The sequence below is a fragment of the Prunus persica genome, chromosome G1 (genome assembly GCF_000346465.2).
Source record: "Prunus persica cultivar Lovell chromosome G1, Prunus_persica_NCBIv2, whole genome shotgun sequence".
In the NCBI taxonomy this organism is placed as follows: domain Eukaryota; kingdom Viridiplantae; phylum Streptophyta; class Magnoliopsida; order Rosales; family Rosaceae; genus Prunus; species Prunus persica.
The window spans coordinates 15,685,901-15,707,161 of record NC_034009.1 but is presented as its reverse complement, the minus strand read 5'-3'; the positions used below and the strand labels follow the sequence as shown (position 1 = coordinate 15,707,161).

Sequence of the window (21,261 nt, the reverse complement as noted above, 5' to 3'; positions counted from 1 at the left end):
CGTGTAGTTACTGTCCTTAAGAGTAGATTTCGCCTATTGGAGACAATGTCTCGGTGTAGCAAAGTTGTATGGCGCCCTACCCTTCAGGGTACAACAACCTATGACCCTCATAAGCATACACTCGCAATATTTGGGCCGGATGAACAACTCGAATCTTTCCCTTGATAAAAAAAAACAAATTGGAACACAAACTCAAGAATGTGAAGGAGAAAATAATGAAGAAAAGTGCCAATCTGATTTCTCTTTTTGGTGTATATATAAGCTTATTGACTCCAGTGAATGTTGGGTTATTAACCAAGAAATTAAAACACATTTGCACGTTAAGAATAAAACTGAAGGCTATTGCTCAAATGGTAAAATCTGATCCCAACTAAGCAATTAACTCATGCAATAAAGCTTTGGAATCAAAACGTTCAACCACTATTGTAAAACCAAAGGCATTTAACTTATTTAAATGATAAAATAAATTGATACAAAAAGTTAACGGAAATAAACCAATTAAGACCACAAAGGACATATAAAAACCGACAACAAATTAATGTCCAATTTATTCAAAACCAATACGAAAGAAGTTTAAAATTTTCATAAAATAGAATTAAATCAAACATTTAAAATTTCACTTTCAATATAAATTAGATAAATTAATTTTGTATTTTGAAATACTCACAAAAATTCCAACAAATACTGGGACTATCTTGGATTGGCTTGGCCTGTCATAAGTTGGATAACACATGTACTGCATTTGATATATGTTTGATTGGACTAGGACTAAAAAAAATTTAAAGTAAGTTTTTAAAATATTTTTTTGACTTTTCTTCTCTCTCTCTCTTTCCCCTTCTTCCTCTTCTTCCTCGTCTTTCTCTCTGATTCTCTTTCATCTTCTTCTTCTTTGCATCTATTTCATATTCTTATTCTCTCTCTCATCTTCTTCTGTCTACTTTTCTCTTTATTTATTTATTTTGAAAATTTTCTCTTCTCTTTCTCTTTTATTCCTCTTCTATTCTGTCTTCTCCTTCTCTGTTTTTTCGAAAATTTTATCTTCTCTCCTCTTCCTCTTCTATTTTGTCTATTCCTTCTTAGGTGGTTGTGTCTGGTGGTCATGGCTGGTAGTCGTGGCTGGTGGTTGTGGTTGCCACTTGGGGGGTTAGTGGTTGTGGGGAGCTTAGGTAGGGTTGGTTGCTCATCGCTTGGGTCGGGACTGTTAGTCCTTCCTCTCCAGACGAGTTTCACTAAGAACTCCTAAGAAGTTTTTTTTCGTGGGGCCCATATTAATTAATCTCACTTAAAATTAGAACTGAATGAAACAAACATGGGACAAAATCTTAGCCAAGCCTATCTATGCCTGTACAGTGTAACAAACAAGCCCTCAGAGTCTTACGCAGACTCTAGACTTTCATTATTAGACTCTTGTAAAGTTTGATTAGCTTGATGGTAAAGGAGAAAACGACATAAAATCCTTTTAATAAAGAGTTATTTATACTAACACCCCTGAGGTTTTCAGTGTTTTCACAAAACTTCATGACGTTTCAGAAATTATACAAACATTCCTTAAGGTTTTAAATTGTTTTGACAAAATCCTTTTTCGTTGATTATTTTTTCAGTGGAAAAACCCTTGTTTATGTGAATTTTAAAATATTAAAGGATTTTATAAAAACCATATGAGGTGTTAGTGTAAATAACTTTTTCCAACTATTGTCTTATCAACAATCAGTAACCTACATTGCTTTTTCTTTTTCCTTTCTGAACACGTGTGATTTTTAGGTTTTTTTAAATTTTTTTTTTATTTTTTCCAGAAAACGATTTTAGTTTAACAACCGTAAACCCTAGTGCTTTAAATAGCAGCACACTGCTCTAGCTGTCTCTCTCCGCAAGTTGTCTAAACCCTAGTAAGTCGTCACTACTCTCTCCCATTCGCATATACATTTTCCTGCTAGGGTTTAGATTCGGATCAATTCTGATCGTCGAATTTTTGATCAAATTAGACTTCCGATCGTCAGTTATCCGGATATGGATCTTCCGGGCCTCGCTGTAATACTGCAAGCTGCTCTCAGCCCCAATCCGGATGAACGTAAAGCCGCTGAGCAAAGCCTCAATCAGGTTCGTTATTGTTTGAATTAAATTTTCATGTAATGCCTTGTGTCGAAGTTATTTTTCCAAATTTTTGGTTAATTGGATATAATTTTGACGCATAATTGTGAGTAATCAGAATTGACCTTGATTGTGCAATTTGATATAGGTTTACTTGCTTTTGAAAAGAAGATAAGTGATTCTGAGAACTTATTAGAGATATGAGGATTTATATTTAGTTTTGAGTTTTATGTTGACTTTTGTGTGTGATGAATTATAGTGAGTCGATAATAGATGCATAGAAATGACCTTCTTTTCTGTATGTGCGATTGTCTCATGCTGTGCTGTGATGTCGTCTTTAATGTTGGATTTTCTTTTACAGTTTCAGTACACACCACAGCATTTGGTCAGACTGTTGCAAATTATAGTCGATGGCAATTGTGACATGGCTGTGCGGCAAGTTGGCAGTATCCACTTCAAGAATTTCATTGCGAAGAATTGGTCACCGCTTGATCCCGGTATGTCATGATTATGTTATTTAGCTAGTATCCTAGCCCCGCTGGTATTCCAGTTGCTTATTCTTTGCGTGTTGATGTAGATGAGCAGCAGAAGATATCACAGAGTGATAAAGACGTGGTGAGGGATCACATTCTAGTCTTTGTTACACAGGTTCCCCCATTGTTAAGGTACTTTTTGTAGTATTGCTATGATTTTGTTTTCTATTTCAGTTATTTATAGGTAGATGTAACTACTATGTCTGTCAGTTTACGGACATTAAATACTCTGTAGTTTTAGTTTTCTAGTTCTTTATAATATGGTGCCTTGTGGAACTGTGTGTGTTTTCATCTTCTTATGTGCTGGCGATGTCAAATGTCATGTTGTACAGGGTACAGCTAGGTGAGTGCCTAAAGACAATTATTCATGCTGATTACCCTGAGCAGTGGCCACACCTTTTAGACTGGGTGAAACATAACTTACAAGATCAACAAGTCTATGGAGCTTTGTTTGTTTTGCGGATTCTCTCTAGAAAATATGAGTAAGTCATACTGTTTTATGCTGTTCTTTTAAACTTTAGCTATTTTTCTTTCTGAGGCATGCTACTGATTTGAACCCAAAGTTAGTTTGAAACATAGATAATGAAGACTAATGTGCTCATATACGATGTTCTTCATATCTATTATAGTTGTAATATAGGCTTCAAGTTTTCCCTTAATTTATTTGGTTACTTGATAACTAAGGTTCCTGTTGTCCTTGTAACAATCTTTTTTTGTATATATGTATGTTTGTGTGTCGGATTTTGCATATATCTAGTAATGTAGACTGACACTAGTGTGAAATTGTCACTACAGTGGTGGAAGTGTGGAATTGGATTCAGTCCACCCAAACGTTAGAAATATAGGATTGTTCAAGTATCATGGCTATATGTATTTTTCTAGACCACCATTGTTCCATTTCTAATTCAGAGCAATGCTTGTCATTCTCTAATTCACATTCCGTACTTCCTCAAGACTATACATATGGTCAATGTCATCACCTACGTGGAGTACAGTACAGTATCAGTATTTAAGAGAATTACTTATCTATTATATTTCTCTTTCTATCATATCACAGAATGCACTCACGGATGATATTTACTAATTTCATCTGCTCCAGTGATTAGAATGAGTATCTAAGTTGCATATTCCTTATAGTTTGTACAATGCAAAATCTTAATAACTATCTGCTCATATCTTCAATTTATTCAGGAAGCAATATCCAAATCTTACTTGTGATGCAGATCAGAACTACTGACAGATACAGAAGTTCTCACTTTTTCAGCTATTTTCATAATATTATAATTTTTTTTTAATAACTTATAAGTAGTTGAAACCACTGTGCACCCAAATGAGACTGAACAGACATTAAAAATTCTGCGGTTTTTGTTTGTTCTCTATAACACAGTATCTGTGCTTTTCAGAAGCTGTTATGATAGCCATGTTACGGAAAATTGGTTTTTAATTATTAATATGTAATGATTCTAGTATTTCTAAGTCTTGAAGAGCAAAGGAGAAGCCTTCCAATTTTAATACTGGCGTGATATGTACCTTCAGATTTAGTAATGAAAATTTTCTTGTTATTTATATTATTAGGTTCAAATCTGATGAGGAGAGGACCCCAGTTTATCGCATTGTTGAGGAGACATTCCCGCCTCTACTCAATATATTCAGCAGGCTTGTCCAAATTCCTAACCCATCACTGGAAGTGGCAGATTTGATCAAGCTTATCTGCAAAATTTTCTGGTCATCCATATATGTATGTTCTGGACAGAGATTTTTTCATTGTGCTTCTGTAGTGGATTCAAGTGTCAAGTTTGTGTTGGTTACATGGATATTAATGGGTGATACGTATCCCTTTTTTAATAAACCTCGTGCTGGTGGATATTCTGCAAACTCTATTAATAGAATTGCTAGCAACCCAACTTTTTAAAGAAGAGATATTGTTAATTTCTCAGCATGCCTCCTTTTGTCTTTTCTATCTTACTTATGCAAGAAAGAGGCATGCGGATACCTCACTCAAAGTTTCATTTATTTCCTGTCTAATTGTGCAGATATTTCTATACTACGTTTATAATCCTGCCTATTCTTATACTAGTATCTCTAACAAAACATAGGCTCTTTAGTTATATATAGATGTGTGTTAATTTAGGTATATTGATAGCTTGTCCTTTGCATAAAAACATAGATGCAAAGGATTTATAGTTTTGTTCCTTTTTTAGTTATCAGGTTTTATGTTTATTTTATTTTAAATTCAGAATGTGTCCATTTTGGTTATAGTGAGTACTTGATAGGATTTGAAATTTTTCAAGAAGACCTTTTCAACCTTTATTACTATTGATTCAGAAAAAAATTAGAGGTCAAAGGAATCATTTATATCTAATAGTATAGATAAATTGTACACTAGCATTATTTACGTATATTTTTTTGGCGTCTCTTTTCAGCTGGAGATTCCAAAGCAACTATTTGATGCCAATGTGTTCAATGCTTGGATGATGCTTTTCTTAAACATATTGGAGAGACCTGTTCCCTTGGAAGGCCAACCTTCTGATCCTGAGCTTAGAAAAGCATGGGGGTGGTGGAAGGTGAAGAAATGGACCGTTCACATTTTAAATCGGCTGTACACTCGGTAAACTTTTAGATTAAATAAAAACTGAACAAGATCTGTGGCTTGCATTTTAAAGCATATTTCTGACATTTCATCTCTTTTTACATGTTGATCCCTAGGTTTGGAGATTTAAAACTTCAAAACCCAGAAAACAGAGCATTTGCTCAAATGTTTCAGAAGAATTATGCTGGGAAGATTCTGGAGTGTCACTTAAATTTGTTGAATGTGATCCGAACTGGTGGCTACTTACCTGACAGAGTGATCAATCTCGTTCTTCAGTATTTAAGCAATAGGTGGGCAATTTTGTTCCTCATAGGTTAAGTCCTTTTATTTCGTTTTGTTTTGTTTTGTCTTATTAGGTGCTGATTTTACTTTTCCATTTTATTATCCTTAAAATGGCAATGTTGGATTTTTATTTATTATCCTGTCAATTTTAAAATGACTATGATCTTATGAATAATACATGTGCTTGAATTTTGCTTGTAGTTACATGAAGACATGAACCCCAGTTTTGGAAGTGAGCTTATTTCATGTGACTAATGTATAGCCCCAAAGAGAAATTCGTTGAACATATCCATGCTATCATTTAACAGAACCCATTTGAACCCTAAACCCATTTTAAAAAAATCTACAAATATACCCCATGTTTGAAAGGAGATAGAACTGCTTCCACCTCACTCTCTCTATGTTAACTCCTCACAACCCCAACCCTCCTCACACGCTTATACTGTGTGGGGGTCTTCTTGTGTTGTTGAGTGGTGTATTTTGTACTGTCAACCTTCAATAGGAAATTTGTGTTTACAGCTATGTTATATTTGTTAATTAACTTGTGAATTTCTTATTGTACTGTTCTAGTGGTGAGATATGTGTAAACAATTTGGTGTCTCCCTAACCTCTCATTTGTTAAATATGTATATGCAGTATCTCGAAGAATAGCATGTATAATCTGCTGCAACCTCGACTTGATGTTCTTCTTTTTGAGATTGTTTTTCCCCTTATGTGCTTCAACGACAATGATCTAAAGCTTTGGGATGAAGACCCACATGAATATGTCAGGAAGGGTTATGGTCAGTCTTCACTATCTCGTTTTATTGCTTGATGATCTCTGTTTCGTTGGTGATTTATCTGTTTTCATGCTGGTGCAGATATCATTGAAGACTTGTACAGTCCCAGGACAGCTTCCATGGATTTTGTGAGTGAGTTGGTTAGGAAACGTGGAAAGGAAAATCTTCATAAGTTTATTCAGTTCATTGTCGAAATTTTTAAGAGGTATCTTTTGAAAACGATACATACATTTTGGTGCTTTGACATTGGTTTTTTTTCCTCATAAGTTTCTTGTTTCCTGATCTAGGTATGATGAAGCGCCAGTGGAATACAAGCCATATCGACAAAAAGATGGTGCTCTTCTTGCTATTGGAGCACTTTGTGATAGACTGAAACAAACTGAACCCTACAAGTCTGAACTTGAGCGTATGTTGGTGCAACATGTATTCCCTGAGTTTAGCAGTCCTGTTGGCCATCTTAGAGCTAAGGTTTGTTACATAAAATTCTTTTTGTATGTTAGCATTATTGTACTTGTATTTATTCGGTTACTTGTTGTACCCATGCAAGAAAGTATTGCATATTAAAAAAGAGGTGGACCGTGATGGTCTTGAGACTCCAAGGAAAAGTAACCCAGGTTGTCTTAGAATCAGAAAAAAAAAAAGGCAAAAAATTGGCTTACACTCCAGAGTGCTACACAGCAACCAGCTGTTACCTGGCAACTCGAAATACACACTATATATGCATGCATAATAGAAAGGTGTGTGCTCATTCGATGCATGTGCAACATAGTGGGAGTTATTGGTGGAAAGAGAGAGGGCCCCGTAAACAAGAAGCTGGGTTGGAAATATCAAAGGGAAATCCATTGTAAGTTGAACTATAGAACATCACTGGTTCCTTTGTCTGTTATCAAAGTTGCCGGTGAAATGGGGACAGCATCGCTGTCCAGAAACAAAGAGGGTTCCCTTATTAATAGTGTAAATGAACCTCATTAGATTCTAAAATGAAATGGATCAAGCTATTCATGATGCAACCAGAGGAAATGGTGTCAGTAATGTTTTACAACGTTATGGGAGAAAGTTAGATTATCGTCTTCACTATGGGCATCAATTTCTACATACTTTAGAGACATTTTTTTTTGGATTCATTGGCTAGTATATGGAAAGGCACCATTTGCTAGTTTCCATGGCTTTCTTTTTCTTCAAGTTAAGGGTTTGTTTGTGTAACTGTTATATCTGATAACATTCATACTGAGAAGGAAAAAGGTCTGTAGGTATTAATATTGATGATGGGTTACAATCAATGTATGAGACAATAAAAGACTGCCGCTCTTGACATTTACAGGTAAAAGGTGTATATATATACACAAGAGACTATACAGAAAACCCTAGGACAAGGACCGCTGAGGATGACTCAGCGGATAAGAACAAGGAATATGGAAAACCTTGTGTTGAATATGCCTTTGTGACTGTTGGAGCCCAGCAGCTGTCATAGCATGGGTGTGTTAACCATTTTCTGGTTTTTGCTGGGTGTGATGATCATTTTGGTCAACCATAGAGTTGTGGCTAATAATATCTCTGTTTAGTTTTCTTTTTGTGGCCATCTTGGGCACCCTTGTATTTTATTGTTAGATGCAGTAAAATATTATTTATTTTTTCAAATAAAAAAAAGTCATGTTTGTTGCTTAATAACGAAGCTGGTCAGCTGTAATATGTGTTGAGCAATAGTCTTTGGTTTTCTTTTCTTCATTTCCACAATGTTCTAAATATATCGTGTTCCCCCTTGTATAATTTAGGAGAGTAGATTTTCTGTATTATTCATTCTTACATTTCCAACAATTTTGAATTTAATATGTGCTTCGTACCCGATTCTTCCCTTTTGTATAGTTTTTGCTCTATTCATTGTACTGTTTATTTTATGAAATTATCTTGGAATTTCTTTTATTATTGTTATTTTATGTCAAAGAGTTATTCTTAGCTTGAATTATGACATGAATATTAGGCAGCCTGGGTCGCTGGACAGTATGCCCATATTAACTTCTCAGACTCAAACAATTTCCGTAAAGCATTGCATAGTGTTGTTGCGGGGATGCGGGATCCAGAACTTCCTGTTCGAGTTGACTCAGTTTTTGCATTGCGCTCCTTTGTTGAAGCTTGCAGAGGTATATATACAGCTCTCCACTGTGGATCTTGCATTTATGTAGTTATTATTATTATTTTTTTTATGTATGTAATCTTTTTCGTATGCTATGCAGATTTGAATGAGATCCGACCTATTCTTCCTCAGCTTCTTGACGGTATGTGGCATGGAAAACTTTGCTATGCATCGTTAGCACTAATCATGAGACTTACCCAATCTGTACATTTTTCTGTTCAGAGTTCTTCAAGCTCATGAATGAGGTGGAGAATGAGGATCTTGTCTTTACTCTGGAAACAATAGTGGACAAGTTCGGGGAGGAAATGGCACCTTATGCCCTTGGTTTATGCCAAAATCTGGTAATATTTACTTTTCCGCGTTTTGAGAGCACTTCTGCAATCATCGTGAAACATGCTTGCCTAATTCTTGTGTTTTGTTCTCTTTAGGCTGCTGCATTTTGGAGGTGTATGAATACAGCTGAAGCTGATGATGATGCTGATGATCCTGGTGCTTTGGCAGCAGTTGGTTGTTTGCGTGCTATTAGCACCATTCTTGAATCAGTGAGCAGGCTTCCTCACCTTTTTGTCCAAGTTGAACCAACTTTGCTTCCTATAATGCGCAGAATGTTGACAACTGATGGCCAAGGTTTGGATGATACTTATTTTCCTTTGTCTTGTATGCCTAGTACTTCTGTCAAGTCCTGCTTAAAAGTTAGTTTGTTGCCCTGTCTTCCCAAGTGTTGGGGTCACTGTTATTTATTTGAGCAAGCTGCTGTCGATGAGTCCAAACTCCATGCCATCAATTTCGTTAATTCTGCATATTGCAGTTGTTTTTAATATAAGAATATAAAAAAGCTTCGGGATTTTCTGTTCCTCCGATCTCCTCTCTAAAGTGTCTGGCCAAGACAAAAAAAGCTAAGTCGGGAGAAAGGAAAGAAAAAATAAATAAATTATGTGAGCATTAAACATAGGTTTGAGTGCATCCTTCATCTTACTTATTGATGGAAAATGTTGTGTTTCTTATATTCATATAATACATATTGTTGATCAACACCAACAGTTCTGCATCCCCTCTTGATGTTTCTCTTGCAGAGGTTTTTGAAGAGGTTTTGGAAATTGTGTCATATATGACATTTTTCTCTCCAACAATATCTTTGGATATGTGGAGTCTTTGGCCGTTGATGATGGAAGCATTGTCAGAATGGGCTATTGATTTCTTTTCAAGTGAGTTAATTCTCATATTTTATTCACAATCCTTTTTTAAAGATTATTTATTCTATGTTTTGTCCTGTTCATCCTTGACTGGACTTACTGATTATCTGCCAATCTGTTTATTTTACTGCTTAATGCTTTATAGTTTTCTTAACCTTTGTGATAATTATTTTGTGTTTGTGGTTTTTTTTTGGGGATATAAATAGTATGTTTTGCAGTTCCAGTTACAGCATGCTATATGGTACTATAAGCGTATAACTACTGACTTATCATTTCTAGCTCTGATATTTCTTGCTTGTGATATTACTTATCGAAGAGATAAGACCAATGACTCTACACAAACCCCAGTTCTCTTTGCCATTGAGTTTAAAAAGTATAAAAAAATGAAAAAGCGATAAAAAGAAACCTGCTGGAATATGTGATAAATCCACGGGAGACTTGAACTTGTATAATGGTACAGCTATACCTAATGGTAAACATGATAGTATAACGTTGAGTTGGGGAAGAAGTAGCAAATTGTCTGCCTGATTTAAACTTTTGATGGTCCACGTAATTAGATTTATGCATTCATGTACTTTTTTCTTTCCATCCTGTAGTTCTCATATTATATGTTTCCTTGTAGATATTCTGGTTCCTTTGGATAACTACATTTCCAGGGGGACTGCACACTTTCTCACTTGTAAAGAACCGGACTACCAGCAAAGCCTTTGGAATATGATTGCGGCTGTAAGTTCCTTTATGTTACAAATTTTATATATTCTTGCTAGACTGAACAATACATATAGGAAATGTCTTCTACCCTTGTTTTCTCTATTGTGTTAGCAACTGTCTTCTTGAATGGGGCAATTCATGAAATGACTGCTATTAACACACTACATGGTAGAACTTACCCAGTTTAAGAAGATGATTGGTCAAGCATCCCTCCCATTGCTTTAGTGAATTGCTTGAGTTTTAATTTGGTGACTACTTAGTAAAATGTTGTTGTCAATTTAATTGATCTAATAGATATTTGTATGTTCTTGTTTTGTGCAGATAATGGCAGATAAAAATATGGAAGACAGTGATATTGAGCCTGCTCCGAAGCTCATTCAAGTAGTTTTTCAGAACTGCAGAGGGCAGGTTGATCAGTGGGTTGAGCCGTATCTTAGAATTTCAGTTGAGCGGTTGCGTCGAGCTGAGAAATCATACTTGAAATGTCTTCTCATTCAAGTGGTAAGTAGCCAGATGTCAACTTTTATATTTCTTGATATAGAAACCTTTGCTTCATCTTTAAATGTGATAAGTTCTGCGTAGTGCTTCTGAGCCATAACTTGTCCATAGTTCTTCCGAGCCTTGGATCAAGGTGTTACATACTGAAGCTGGACCCCTTTTCCTGATTGCTTGTTTCATACTGAAGCATGTATTAAATTTTCTGTTTGCAGATTGCCGATGCTCTGTACTATAATGCAGCTTTTACCCTCAGCATACTGCAAAAGCTGGGTGTTGCAACTGAGATCTTTAATCTTTGGTTCCAGATGCTGCAACAGGTTAAGAAAAGTGGTGTGCGTGCCAATTTTAAAAGGTAATTTGTAGTTTTGTTTCACATTGGTAATGCCCCACCTGACTGATTTTGTTTCCCCAGTGCCATATATGTGAATATTATTTCACATTTGTATTCCCCCTCCCTAAAGAAATTTTGGATATAGAATGTAATTGAGTTTTTCATTGCAGGGAGCATGATAAAAAAGTTTGCTGCCTGGGTTTGACATCATTATTGACACTTACAGCAGAACAGTTACCTGGGGAGGCATTGGGCCGTGTTTTCAGGGCCACCCTTGATCTCCTGGTTGCATACAAGGAACAAGTTGCAGGTCTTCTTCGCCCTCTTAATTTATATTGCTTATTCTTCCACTTGGAATATAAACTTTGGAACTACAAGCACCATAGTGTGAATTATTTTGGATTTATAAATTAGAATATTTAGAAGTTTCACTGTAGCTAGTAATAACTTTTTGTTTGCATGGTTCACACACGTATTTATTTCAGTTATATGTTACTAAGTTTTAAATTCTTGTGAACATTGTTGTGGCAGAAGCCGCAAAGGAGGAAGAGGCAGAAGATGATGATGATATGGATGGTTTCCAAACTGATGATGATGATGATTTTGGTGATGGATCGGATAAGGAAATGGGAGTTGATGCTGAGGATGGCGACGAGGCCGATAGCATGAAGCTTCAAAAGTTAGCTGCACAGGTGTGCCTTCTTTTCTTATTTAGTCAATTTTATTTGTAGATTTTGTCAACCTGAGAAATTTTCTATTGTTCAGTTAGTTAATTTACACTAAAAACTTGGTTTCAAATTCCTCATTTGAAATACCTCGTCTAAATGGACCCTTAATTCTTATTAGGTATTTTTGTTTGGAGGGAAAACTTATTATTTTATGGTGATTTTCTTCTGTGTTTTATATTATTCTGGTTTGTCATGCAACTGTTGGGCGAACAATTCATTCTTTTTAACCTGTCCCAGAAATTCAATTTAATTCTTTTTTCCCCTTTACGAGACAAATTCTCATCATGCAAAATTGATCAAGCTTTCTGGTAATTGTCAACGCATGACTTCTGTTTAAGATCAATTTCTTTAAACAATCCCAGGCACTAAGTAAATAGAAGATGCCTAACAGTCCTTGAGGCAATGCAACTTGATGATGTGTCTGAGTACCCTACCTCCTTTAAGGAATTGTTGCTTTTGACTACATGGGCTTCTTTTCTTAATTAGTCTTTCTTTTTATGTATCTTCTGCCCGATGACTAATTGTAACTTGGTGGTGCAACAGGCAAAGTCTTTCCGCCCTAGTGATGAATTTGATGAAGACTCAGATGATGATTTCAGTGATGATGAGGAGTTACAGTCACCAATTGATGAGGTGGACCCCTTTATCCTCTTTGTAGATGCAGTAAAGGGTAAGTGGAGAGTTTCCTGTGTGATATGTTGAAACTCAAATCTTGAATTTTTGGCATGTCTGACATGTGCTTTATTTTCTATGTTTTGCTTGTGTAGGCATGCAAGCATCAGATCCGTTGAGGTTTCAGAGTCTTACGCAGACTCTAGACTTTCATTATCAGGCTCTTGCTAATGGTGTTGCACAGCATGCAGAACAGAGGAGAGCAGAGATTGAAAAAGAAAAGATGGAGAAGGCATCGGCTGCCACGGCTTCATGATTCTGCTTTATATCTCATGGTGTGGCTTCAATTTTGCCTTGGTCTTCTTTGCTTTTTCCATTCATGTAGTAATGGGAATATAGAGAAACAGAGTTGTTGGTGGTCCATTCAGAGCATTTGGTTACTCTGGTGGTCGCGTTTGTCATTGAGCCCCAAGGAGTTTTCATTTTGACATACTTGGAGCATGTCTGATGAGTTCCACCAATATGCTAAATTTGAGATTGGGGAACTCTGGAGCTGGCACTTCAACTCTGGGTTTTGGCTTAGTCATTGTCTGGTGAGTCAGGCCATTCTATGGCAGGATACGCCTCCCTCCACCGGTTTGTGTCGTCGTTTTTCTTTTTTTGTTCACTTTTTCCTTCACAAGTCTCCTGTGATTTAGGCACCGTTTGTTCAGGTTGAGATTCCCTTCTACAGGATATTTTATTGATTTGGATCCCTTACGTTTTCATTGTGCATACAAGCGAGGGTTCCGAGCACACCGAGTCTGTAATATTTCTTGCCATTTGATGTGGCCATTATATGGGGTGATTTGATGGTTGTATTGGTATTTTTTGGTTTAGGCCCTGCAAAATTTTCCCCCACTTTTCTTGTTTTCGTAAATAGTCAACAAATGTCGGTGCTATCGATTTATTGGGTTGGGAGTTTTGATATCAATGCAGAGAGCTTCTAAGGGTTGCTTGCTGCTTATTGTAATACAGTGATGAATATATTTATTTTTACAGATTGGTTAATTGGAAATGGTGGGTTTTTTCCGGACGTCTCCCATGTTTGCTATATAAAAACACCAAAGTTCCATTTTATTGCTATCTCACAACCTTATATTTATAGCTTTCAAAATACATTTTATTTTTACCATGTGCCTAAAAGACTTTTCACGATCTCCCTCTAATTGTTTTGGATTTTACCCAAAGCCCTGAACCCAAAACTTGCCTTTACCTAATGGGCTTGCCCTTAAGGACCCGTTACTTGGAAGCAGGTTTTGGACCCTGGTATCTAGTGGTGAGCAGTTTTTTGCACACGATTATGCTAATGAAATACCAAGGTCGGAATTTCAGTTTTATCTTTAATCTAAACGCCTATTTAAACAAACATGATAAAATTTAATATCCAGTTTATTCTTTGTTAGAAATGAAGAGAAAATACATTGGAGAAGATTAATGAAAAGTAAAAATCGAAAATAATGTTAAGCTGGTTTTGTAGGTTGAGTGTCGTCTTTTTCACCCTTCGTTCTTCACACCAATTTTCAGAAAGAAAAAATGGTGGAGGTAGTGGTGGTACTAGAGAATAGAGATGGTGATCGTAGCAGAGGTGGTGGCAGCATCGTACATGATTGTTTTCTTTTTTCTTTTTCTATTGTTTTCTTTTTTCTTTTTCTATTGTTTTCTTTTTTTAAAACTCTCATTTTCTGGTTAGGATTAATCGTTTTATTAGTGCTTGAACTTAGACCCGATTTGCATTTGAGTACCTCAATTTCCAAAATGGCAACTTTAGTTTCGTTAGGACAAATGGTATTGCCGTTAATTTCGTTAACTTTTCTGTCAAATGTAGGGACAAAATGGTATTTTTGTATCAAAATTGATTAAAATATGAATAAAATATTTAAAAAATTAAAAAATTAAAATTAAACTCTCTCTCTCCCCTCTATCCCGATTTCTACTCCCCAAAAACTTAAATTTTTATTTTTGGGATTGGTTTTTTATTTGATTTTCTTTTATTGTTATTTTAAAGATATGATTTTTTATTCATTTTTTTGGTTTTAATATAAAAATACCATTTTGCCCCTACATTTAACAGAAAAAGTTAACAAAATTGACGGCAAGACCATTTGTCCTAACGAAAGTGAAGTTAAAGGACCACGGGAACCATTTTGGAAATTGAGGTACTCAAATGCAAATCGGGTCTAAATTCAGAGACTAATAAAATGATTAACCCTTCTTGTTACTTTAGAAATTACAACTATTTTAATTGAATTAATGTTGGAATTTATGATCACCAACTTTCATAGTTTATTTTTGGGTAAAAGTCACTTTTGGTCCATGTAGTTTAGCACCTCAATCACTTTTGAACTTATAGTTTCAATTTCATCAATTTTGACCCCGCTATTTCATATTTGTAGCAATTCAAGGACAAGTTGGTATTCCCATTGATTTTTTTTGACGGTGAAAGAGGTAATTTTGTTAACCCAAAACCCCTGACGTTAAAGTTCATCTAAAACTCTCCCCATTTCATATTAGGGCTTGAAATTGGCCATTTGGATTTAGGGTTGTTCAAAAATTTGGATTAGGGGTTGAATTTCGAGCCATAATATGAAATGAGGAGAGTTTCAAACAAGCTTTTACCCTCAAGGGTTTTGGGTTGACGAAATTGCTCCTTGCACCATCAAAGAAATTGACAAGAATACTAACTTGTCCTTGAATTGCTACAAATAAGAAATGGAATTAAAACTACAAAATCAAAAATGGTTGAAGTGCCAAACCACAGAGACCAAAAGAGGTTTTTGGCCTTTATTTTCTTCACTTAAAATTTCTAATTTTTTGTTCTTTATGAATTCAACCAAGATAATAGGTGTTTGTCAATTTAACTTTTGCCTGAATTTCAAGTTTATTTCCCTTTTCCAAACACATAGCTAGGATCTTAATCTACTTTTGGTATCTGTGTCGTCCATTGCTTTCGCCAACTTGCTAATTTTAGTTCCCAAAAGTGCGATCCTTTCTTCAAATTTGGTTTTGCATTCCTTCACTTCTTCATTAGTGTCTAACCAATCCAAAAGAGCAAACAAGAAAGCGGTCAAAATCCCCTAAAAGCAGCGTCACCAAAGTCCTCCACACAAATAAATTATTAAATTGGAGCACCAGCAAAAGCGAACACGAGTGTATATCAACCAATGTAACATAAGCATTCTACTACTGCTAAGCAGCAATAGACCTTCATTCTCCTCTGCAAGAGCTGCATACTTTTGCTACTGCTGCTGCATAAAGGAAGTGCTTCTTACAGCAGTCTTCATCGATATCTGGTTTCCACAAATCTTTCGTTGATGGTTCACTTCACTATAATGCATTTTAGCATCACGTCTTGCAGTCCGTCCAACTACTGCATTTGACTTCTCCAGCAATTATGTTTTTTCTTGATCTTGAGATACTCTCCCGAACCTAGAAGCACAAAACCTCATATCAGCAAACTTAATCTCCAAAAAGTTTACATATATCAGATATTAAGTGAAAATAAAACTGTTATTTCCAATCCAGTTGAAAAAGTAGCCATCATTTCTAACAACTAAAACAAAGAAAGAAACTGTGGCACCAATGCTGAACTCGTGTTGCATATACCAGTGTTATAAACAGAGTAATGGAGAAGGCAGAAGAAACAGCTACTGCAGAATGCAAACTCATAAATAAGATACAGAAGGATGGTCACAGAGCTTAGCATGTAAGATTTATGTTTAGGAAAGATAAACAAGAAACATGTTTTTAGCAAATGGACATTCATTGTGTCAATTACTTCCATCTAAATTTCCATGACCTACATACATGCACAAGGGAGGAACACAATCTGATATAACGAATTAGAAACAAACTATGAGCAACCATTAGCAAAAATTAATGAAAAAATTATGGACAGTTGTGACCACTATAAGTCAAAAGGTTCACTTTTACGTGTAACCATTTTCATGATTACTCAAAATCAGGGAACAAGCCCTTTTGACACAACAATTGAAGGCTACATATGGAACGAAATATTAGTATAAAAATTTACCTCAATTAGGGCAATGAAAGAAAAATAAAAAGTTGATAACAAAAGACAATACCGGGCAGCAGAGAAGATATCATCAAACCTTTTCCTTCAATGTGGATGGATCTTGGAAAGGCCAATTGGCTTCATCTTGGTGCACAAATATAACATTCTCCAAATGGCCCTTGACACACCCAGTAATGCAGGGATTTCCTTATCCCTATCAGTATAGCTAAAGAAATATTTCTGCAACTCAGAAACAACGAATCAACAATTTTGAAGGAGCTTCACAAAATAAAATTTGAACATAACAAGAAAAGAAGTTGTACCTCTCCGGTTCGATGGTATGATGGTTTGAAGGACGATGTCGAAGGCTTTGAACTCCATTTCAAGGCTTTCTGCGTGAGCTGAAATGACCTAATGCATACCACATCTTTAATTGCTGAGGTTCTGAATCGAAGCTTAATTTGGGCATTGGGCTTGGTTTCAACTACAACCTTTGGGTCATGGATGAAGTTGTGGCCAGACCTAGCATTGGGAGGCAACTCGTTGGAGCAAGAGAGCTTCAAGTACTCGAGAATGGTGGTTTTTCTGGTGCTGTTGGGGCCAACGATTGGGTTTAAGGGATTGAAGAAGGTGATGATGTGCTTGGTCTCCGGAACGAAGCTCCAAATTCCCTTTATTAGCATCCTGTCCACTGTACTCTTTTTGGCTAGTTCTTTACTCCTCGTCTACCGATGCTTAGAGGACGAGTGAGAGAGAGAAGAAAGGGTTTTTCACTTCTCACAGTGGGAGAGAGTCAGGAAATCACAATGGAAAGGATGGGACAGAAAATATGATGTCCATATATGTGTCTTTAAGGACCAATAAAATTATGATGTCTATTTGCGAGGTTTATTTCTACACAAGTAATCATATGTAATGTACATGAGGAAATCCAGGAAGAGGCTTTTTTCAGGTGTCCCACTGGAAATTTTAGAACCTTCTTGCATATTATGATAGGCTCTTTCCAATAGTTTGTAGGTAATGTCATCAAACCAAATTGGAAAATCACTAAACTTCTGACCCCACATTAGAGCCTTCTCAGGCATCCCCTGCTTGCAGAACTGAGACAACAATACATTAGTTGTAACAATATTTGGAAGAAAGGCCAATTTAAGCAGTTTAGCCATTAAAATCATAGCACGATCCAGTATGTCAACACAAGCACCATTCATCAAAGTGTTGTATGTAACTGTGTCTGGAACAACACCTCTTGAAACAAGCTCATCCAGCATCATTACAGCTCGATTTATTTTTCGGACACTACAAAAACCTTGCATACGTATATTATAGGTTGTGATATCTGGTTCCCACCCACTGGCATGCATCTTACACAAAAACTCATCTGCTCCAGCCAAGTCAAATGCTTTACAATAACCGCCAATTAAGGTATTGTACGTGACAATATCTGGTGTTAACCCAGATCGGTACATGTCCATAAATGTATCAACTGCTGACTTCATTCTCCCCTGTTTACAGAACCCATTAATGATCATATTGGTTGTATAGATATCTGGAAGAAGACCCTTTTTCCTCATCTCACTCTCCAACTTCAATGCATCACTCAACTTCCCACAGTTGCAAAACCCACCAATCAAGGAATTATAGACAAAATTGTTAGGCACAAACCCCTTCCTTGACATGTCCAGAAATATGTCATATGCTTCTTCCACTAGACCAGCTTTAGATAGTCCATTGATAAATGCTGAAAAGGCAACAACATCAGGACATATCCCTCTTCCTTTCATCTCATTCCACAAACTTTGAGCCCCATCTAAATCACCAATTCTAAAGTACCCATCCAAAATCACTGTGAAAGCAGCTTTTTTTATTGGAAACCCCTTCTCTATTATCTTACACAAAAGCTCTCTGGCTTCTTGCAGGTTCCCCTTCTTGGATAAACCCATAAGCAAAGAGCTACATGTAGAAGATGAAGGAGTTATACCAAATGCAATCATAAACTTATAGGCCTTATAGGCCTTGTGTTCTAACCCTACTCTGCTGCAAGTTGCAATAATTGAGTTGAAAGCAACAGCACTTAGCGGTAAACCTTTTTCTAGAATATCCTCTAAAAATTTCATAGCATCGTCCAACCGACCTGCCCAGCATAACCCAGAAACCAAGATATCATACAATGAAGAATCTGGAACCAGCCCTGATACAGATAAATCCCTTAACAACCTGTCTGCATCCTCTTCCCTTCCGTATTTGTAATACCCAGCAATCAAGATATTAAAAGTTATGCCATCAGGAGATATGCCCTTGTTCATCATTTCTTCATATATCATGTTTGCCTGACCCATGTCCCTTGCCTTAACATACCCGTCGATCATGGTATTGTATATTATGGTACTAGGAGGATCACCCATATCTGGGATCCCATCAAAAAGCTTCCTAGCTTCCACCAGATTTCCTTCCTTACACAAGGCATTTAAGATGGTACTAAATGTAACAATGCTCGGTTTACAGGCCCTTGAAGTCATCAAATGCACCCAGTGAAGTGCATCTAGTGTCTGTCCCCTCACACAATTTGCATTGATCACAATGTTATATGCAATAACATCCGGATCACACTGGAATTTCCACATCACATGTAATAAACTCTCTCCGACTCTAAGCAACCCTTTTCTACAAAACCCAAGAATCATTACATTAAAAGTATAATTACAGGGGCGAGGCCCTTTCCGAATCATATCCCTTAACACCTTCCAGACACTACCATAATCACCAATCCTAATCAAAAGCCTGAAAAGATTCGTAATTGCTGACAAACTCGGCCTTAACCCCACCTCCCTCATCCTACTCACAATCTCCAACGCCTCCAAACCCATTTCTGCCTTCAAGAAACCCCTCATAAGCGTATCAAGAACTGAGAAATCTGACTCATACTCACAATGACTTGCCCACATAAACGCCACCAAATCTCTACTCCTACTCGGCTCAATTTTTGCAATTACACATGAAACGACATCTTGAGCTAGAAAACGTAGATTCTCCCCTGCCAACAAATGTGCAACAATACAACAAGACCTCACAATTTGTTCACTATCATCCCTAAGGGCTAATTTAAAGAACCCAAATGCAGTTTCTCTAGAGCCTAATAGTTTCATAACTTGTGCGAGCAATAATGGGCAAAACCGTCTAGAAAACTCCTTCAAAGCATAGCCTTGTTGCTTCTTTATTAGTCTTGATAACCCAACAGTGACTTTACGTCGTTCATTAGAGTTTATAGAGCTCAAGGATTTGGAGCTTGGGTCATTAGCAAATGGCAAAAACTGAGTAAAATAATCAAAGCTTCGGGAGCTTGTAATTAAGGTTCGAGTGGAGCTGAAAGTATGATAGTGTACCTTGAGAGAAGGGTGCATGCGACGCAGATCAGCGGACATTGGGAACTTGCCTAAGAGCTGTACTGTTTTGTGGGTTTTAAGGGGACGAACCAGAGCTACCTGGTTCGGAGCAGAGTTACATGGTTCTCTAATTTGATCGCCAAAATGCGCGAACCCGCCGCCTCTGCAGCTGCCGTTGACAAAATATCGGCGATGTTCCAAGATATCGGCGAAATAGGTCCGAAATCTCGTACCGGCTGGATGTGTTGAAGAAATAGAGGGGAAAAGACTGAAATGTTGGCCTTGACGACGTTCCAGACGGCGGTGCGAAAAGGTCCTGTTCATAGATTGCCTCGCGAGGAAGAAGACGGCCTCTGCAACCTTCTGTTCGTTTTTCTTTTGAAAACTTGCTCCAAGACGTCACCGTTTCCTGTACGAGTGTACTGTCCATTTAGTGAACCGGTGCGTTTCAAGGCGTGTCTCATTGTGTATGGGATTATGGAAATAGGTGCACTGAACAGAAATCAAAAGAATAGGTTTGTGTTGTGTGTATCCACCTCCTTACATTCGAGTTTTATTCCTTTTTTTCTAGTATCGGTTTGTTAAAAAATTCTCTCTTATCTTTTGTATTCGTAATATTGATTTCTTTTTTCTTTTTCACACGAGTATTGATTTCATTTTAGAAAAAAAAAAAAAAAAAAAAAAACTTGGCACACACTCACTCATGTACCAATTAGTAAAAGCTACTAAATTATATAAGGCAGTGGCGGATCCACCATGGGGTTAATGGGGTCCGATGACCCCATGGCAGATATGAAATTTAGTGGTAGGATCTGGTTTTTTCCCTTGGTAGTCATGGAAGTGACCCCATGCAGAAGAAGAAGCTTCGTGGGCCAGCTGGGGTTCTGTTTTTTATTTTTTAAAACTACTTGACAAAACGATGTCGTTTTGGCCAAGGCAATTTTTTAAAATGACCTAGCCAAAACGACGTCGTTTTGGACTAGGCCTTTTTTTTTTATAAAAATAAATACAAATAAAAAGGCAGCTGAACCCTCTAAACAGCACAAACCCCAAAATTCACCTCCAAAATCCCAATTTTCATATTTCCCCTCAACAACCACCCTAACCCCAATCTCCCCAAGACCTCCACCACCTCCTTCCTTGCCACTGCCACCAAGAGTGCTAGCTGCTGTTCACTATCAGCCGTCCCTGCCGCTGCCACTATTTTTGTGAAAGTTTACAATTCAATTCAAGTAACTTTTGTACCTTGTAATATTGTTTTTGACATTAATTATGAGTGAAAGTACTATCGTTTCATTTTCAATATTTTTTTCATCTTAAAAAAATATTAAGTAGTTTACACTATGAC

General features: G+C 36.7%; 2 protein-coding genes across 4 annotated transcripts; one reads left to right on the top strand and one right to left on the bottom strand.

The window, feature by feature from the left end:
• Positions 1,813–13,555, top strand: LOC18791987 (importin beta-like SAD2). Of its 2 annotated transcripts, XM_020566494.1 has the most exons (23): positions 1,824–1,886; positions 1,983–2,097; positions 2,450–2,585; positions 2,666–2,753; positions 2,954–3,103; positions 4,197–4,359; positions 5,045–5,229; positions 5,328–5,501; positions 6,130–6,275; positions 6,354–6,477; positions 6,560–6,740; positions 8,251–8,410; positions 8,504–8,545; positions 8,626–8,744; positions 8,832–9,030; positions 9,477–9,608; positions 10,219–10,322; positions 10,629–10,808; positions 11,018–11,157; positions 11,307–11,446; positions 11,668–11,828; positions 12,408–12,534; positions 12,632–13,555. In XM_020566494.1, the coding sequence occupies exons 2-23, from the start codon at positions 2,008–2,010 to the stop codon at positions 12,790–12,792; spliced, it is 3,102 nt and encodes a 1,033-aa protein (XP_020422083.1). In that variant the 5' UTR covers positions 1,824–1,886; positions 1,983–2,007; the 3' UTR covers positions 12,793–13,555. The 2 variants fall into 2 exon arrangements, with proteins under 2 accessions (XP_007221594.1, XP_020422083.1); XM_007221532.2 differs by having other exon boundaries at positions 1,813–2,097.
• Positions 15,276–21,036, bottom strand: LOC18791362 (pentatricopeptide repeat-containing protein At1g63080, mitochondrial). 2 transcript variants are annotated; one of them, XM_020556008.1, is made up of 3 exons: positions 16,854–21,036; positions 16,601–16,770; positions 15,276–15,944 (listed from the first exon to the last, which is right to left on the bottom strand). In XM_020556008.1, the coding sequence occupies exon 1, from the start codon at positions 20,235–20,237 to the stop codon at positions 17,406–17,408; it is 2,832 nt and encodes a 943-aa protein (XP_020411597.1). In that variant the 5' UTR covers positions 20,238–21,036; the 3' UTR covers positions 15,276–15,944; positions 16,601–16,770; positions 16,854–17,405. The 2 variants fall into 2 exon arrangements, with proteins under 2 accessions (XP_020411597.1, XP_020411596.1); XM_020556007.1 differs by having other exon boundaries at positions 16,628–16,770.